Here is a 4,613-nt window from a genome sequence, read left to right as displayed (position 1 = left end):
TATATTTCCGCTCTGGATCTAAGTCAAGCCTATTTTCAAGTTCCGATGGAAGAATCTAGTAAATCCGTCACTGCGTTTACCGTGCCAGGGCGCGGACTTTTCCAATTCAAACGAATGCCATTCGGGCTGACAGGCGCTCCAGCGACTTTTCAACGCCTCTTAGATAAAATCATTACACCAGACATGGAACCTCACGCATTCGCTTACCTAGACGATATTATAATTGTCACCCAAACCTTCGACGAACACCTAGAGTGGTTAGATAAAATCTTTAAACGCATTATCGCAGCGGGACTTTTGATTAACCCGGATAAAAGCGAATTCTGCAAAACTAGCGTTACGTATCTCGGTTTCATCGTTGATCATCGCGGCCTAAGTACGGATCTGGAGAAAATTAGGCCCATTATCGATTATCCCGCCCCTCGGAATATCAAAGAACTTCGTCGTTTTCTCGGTATGGCCTCTTGGTATCGCCGTTTCGTTCCCGATTTTGCAACGATTGTCGCTCCGTTAAATCAGTTGCTCAAGAAGAATCAGGCTTGGGTTTGGGCTACACCACAATCCCACGCGTTTGATATCCTAAAGCGCAAACTAACTTCGACACCCACGTTAGCTTGCCCCGACTTCAATCGAACCTTTTACCTCCAAACCGATGCGAGTAACGTCGGACTCGGAGCCGTGCTCACGCAAACTCATGAGCAAGGAGAATGCGTTATCGCGTATGCAAGTCGTACTCTCACTCCAGCTGAAATGAAGTATACCACTACCGAATTAGAGTGTCTTGCTGTTCTGTGGTCGATTAAAAAGTTTTGCGGTTATCTGGAGGGGTATAAGTTCACGGTGATGACGGATCACAATAGTCTACGATGGCTTAACAACTTAAAAGACCCATCAGGTCGTTTAGGTAGATGGGCTTTAGAACTAATGCAATACGATTTCGAGATCGTATATCGGAAAGGCTCCCAAAATTTCATATCGGATGCGCTTTCACGCATACCTAGCTCCGGTGAGCTCGAGCTTTGTTCTCTCGCAGTTTCTATGAGCTATCCCACAACGGGATGGACCGGCACTACCGACTCGTGGTATACAACTCGTCGCGATACTCTTAAAGTCACCCCTTTCAAGTTCCCGGACTGGAAGATTGAGAATGATCTCTTATATTACCGACGTATTACTAGTCGATACCACGAGGAACTGGAAGACCTCGAACCGTGGAAATTAGTCGTACCCAGTGAGTTTCGCGAAGATCTCCTGCGTGAGTTCCATGATACCCCCATGTCAGGTCACTTAGGTGTCGATAAAAAACCTACCACCGAATTAGTCGATGCTTTTACTGGGTTGGGATGTATCGAACCGTCCTGGACTTCGTCCGTAGATGCGATATCTGTCAGCGTACCAAACTATCTCAACAACCACCCGTGGGACTAATGGGTCGTAGATTCGTGGAGCAGCCTTGGGAAATAGTCGCGGTCGATGCAAAGGGCCCTTTACCGAAAAGCCTACGTCAAAACACTTATATCATTGTTTTTCAAGACCTGTTCACGAAGTGGGTTGAATGTCGGGCCGTACGGGCAGTTAATGGTGCGAAATTCAAAGAACTCCTGTTGGATCTGGTAGTCACTCGTTGGGGAACCCCTCGAGTACTCATCTCTGACAATGGAACTGAGTTCGTAAACAAACTACTCGAGCAAGTTTGTCAGGGATATAAGATTCACCATTCGACCACTCCCGTGTATCATCCGCAGGCAGGCCTGGATTAAGGGGGGGGGGCTAGGGGGGGCTGCAGCCCCGGGCCTCACCTTACGAAGGGGCCCCCTGCCGACAAATAATAAAAATTGATATTTTCTTAGTCATACAGTTTAGATGTTTCTTAAAAATTTCGAATTTATTTTATTTAGAAATAAGTGTATTTTTTAAAATATTTTGAATTATCAATAATTTTCTAATAAAAAGATGATTTGCTAATTTAAAAAAAAATTATTTAATGGATACTTTATAATCTGCTAGTTAGTAATATTTTGCAAATCGCATTGTAAATTAATACGTAAAACTAAACTTTATTGATTTCTGACAATGCAAGGTTGTATGGTAAGAATATAATTTCATGTACAACTTTTAAATACTTAATACTTAATTTGATAAAAACAACTATTTATTTCTATAATATAATTAGTTATCGTTTTAGCGTTCCTCATTGAGAAAACAAATGAATTAATAAATCTGCCTGTTTACAATTTTATATTTCGAAATCAAATTATAATGGATGGAGATCAATTTTTGAATATTTGGCGGGTTGCAGACAGCTATACTGGCGCGACGCGCTTTGGCCGACGTTCAACCACGTACCGCATGCAAGTTCAAACTTGCAGAAAACGAAAGAAAAACAAGTCGGGTCGGCTACAATGACTATAACTTGTCATTGTATGCTCGCGCTCAGGCAAGCTTAGTATATGTAGAAGTTTTCTTTTGCTGTAAAGTAAATGGTATAACTATATATATTTTCGTATTTTGTGTTGCGTATATTTGTATATTAAAGATGTCACGAAAATATGATAGTGGCGCACAGAAACGAAAGATAAAACGCAATAAAGAATTATTTCAAAGTAAGCTTCCGAAATTGACTACATATTTTACGCATGATGAGGAAAGTATACGTGTGTCTCAAGTTAAAGGTACAAATGAAAGTGAAGAAAAAGATGCAAGTATATATACAAGTGAAGATGCTAATGAAAGCTGTAATAATATATCTGCAAATAAAAGTGATTGTGCTACAGACTTCGTAGAATCAATATCTGTAATTATATCTGAGGGTATGTTTTAGTATTTCCTGTCTATTTATTAGGTACTATTTTTATAAAGCATAATTCTTTTAATATTATTTATTTACAGATATCATTCAAGACCCAGCTTTATGGCCAAAAAGTTTACATGTAAATAAAAGTCAACGCGTAAGTTATTTAGATAAAGGACATGAATTTTTTCAAAACAAAAATTCTAACTTCAAATCATCGAAACGAGTTTACAAAAATCAAAGCAGATATTTTTCACATAATTATTTTTATAGAAAACTAAGTAATGATGAAAAATGTGAAAGAAAATGGATCATTTTTTCAGAGTCTACTGGCAATATATTTTGTTATGCTTGTAAATTATTCTCAACAAACCAAACTAATGTTTTTGTTCAAAAAGGATTTTGTAATTGGAAGAAGGCTGAAGAAGTTATAGTTGGTCATGAGAATAGCGTAGAACACTGTCGATGTATGCTTATGTGGAATGATTATATGCATTTGAATATGCGTATTGATCACGACTTAGAAAATGTGATAAATAATGAAATCTCATATTGGTGCCAGGTTTTAAAGAGAGTCGTAGCTGTAGTTCGTTTTTTAGCTGAAAGAGGCCTTTCGTTTCGCGGCACTCATGAAGTTATCGGGTCATCTAATAATGGAAATTATTTAGGGATTCTTGAATTGTTGGCAGAGTTTGATCCTTTTTTGAAAATGCATATTGAAAAATATGCAAATAAAGGAACAGGCTACGTTTCATATCTGTCAAAAACAATTTATGAAGAATTCATTGTTTTAATGGCGCGGAAAATTTTAAATAAAATTAAAGAAGAAATAATTGAAGCTAAATACTGGGCATTGATTGTAGACTCAACACCAGACATAACTCATGTTGATCAACTATCCATTATTTTGAGATATTATTTGAATGGTCATGTTTACGACCGTTTTTTTTGTTTTATAAAAATAAAAAGTCATACAGGGAAATCTTTAAGTATTGAAATTGAAAATTTACTTAAAGAACATTCTATTGAATTGCAGAACTGTAGAGCACAAACTTACGACAATGCCAGTAACATGTCGGGCAAATACTTAGGCTTACAGGCATGTATAAAAGAAAAAAATCGACTATCTCATTATGTTCCTTGCATTGGACATTCTTTGAACTTGGTGGGTGAAAATAGCGTAGATGAATGCGTTCAATCTTGCAGTTTTTTCGGTCTATTACAAGCTTTATTTACTTTTTTTAGCGCCTCTACGCATAGATGGGATGTACTGAAAAGTCATGAAAAAGGTAAATTAACAAGTTTATCAAAGACTCGATGGTCATGTAAAATTGATGCCATAAACGACTTAACTACAAGTTACGATAGCATTCACAATGCGCTTTCTGAATTAGCTGCAGATGAAAGTCAAAAGTCTGAAGCTAAACATGAGGCTAAGTCTTTATTAAATAAATAATTGAAATTAGAAAATGTGTTTATGGCAGTATTTTGGCATAAAATCTTAAGTCGTTTCGATTCCACGAACAAATTTTTGCAAACAGTTGAATTGGATTTGAATACCGCTAGTCAAATGCTTTTCTCTTTAGTTGATTTTGTGAAAAATTTGCGCAATGATTTTTCAAAAATAGAAAATGATGCCAAATCTCTAAGTCGTTTTGTTAATCAAGAATATTCAACTAAAAGAAAAGTGGTTAAAAAGCTCACTGATGGCGGAAACCAAAGTGAAATATTTCACGGTTCCGATAAATTTAGAATTGAAATTTTTAATGTTATTATTGATAAACTTCCGTCAGAATTACAAAAGCGAAGTGAAGCTTATAGT

At 36.9% G+C, this 4,613-nt stretch overlaps 1 protein-coding gene across 1 annotated transcript; it reads left to right on the top strand.

Moving 5' to 3' along the window:
- The first annotated feature begins 2,536 nt into the window (after window positions 1-2,536).
- Window positions 2,537-4,247, top strand: LOC136777837 (zinc finger MYM-type protein 1-like). Its single transcript, XM_066734427.1, has 2 exons — window positions 2,537-2,810; window positions 2,890-4,247. The coding sequence occupies exons 1-2, from the start codon at window positions 2,537-2,539 to the stop codon at window positions 4,245-4,247; spliced, it is 1,632 nt and encodes a 543-aa protein (XP_066590524.1).
- Window positions 4,248-4,613: the final 366 nt, after the last annotated feature.

This window comes from Prorops nasuta, unplaced genomic scaffold (assembly GCF_024137725.1).
Source record: "Prorops nasuta isolate Cenicafe-Biocafe unplaced genomic scaffold, Cenicafe_Pnas_1.2 PNAS00012, whole genome shotgun sequence".
Taxonomy (NCBI): domain Eukaryota; kingdom Metazoa; phylum Arthropoda; class Insecta; order Hymenoptera; family Bethylidae; genus Prorops; species Prorops nasuta.
This window is presented reverse-complemented; position numbering and strand designations above follow the sequence as displayed.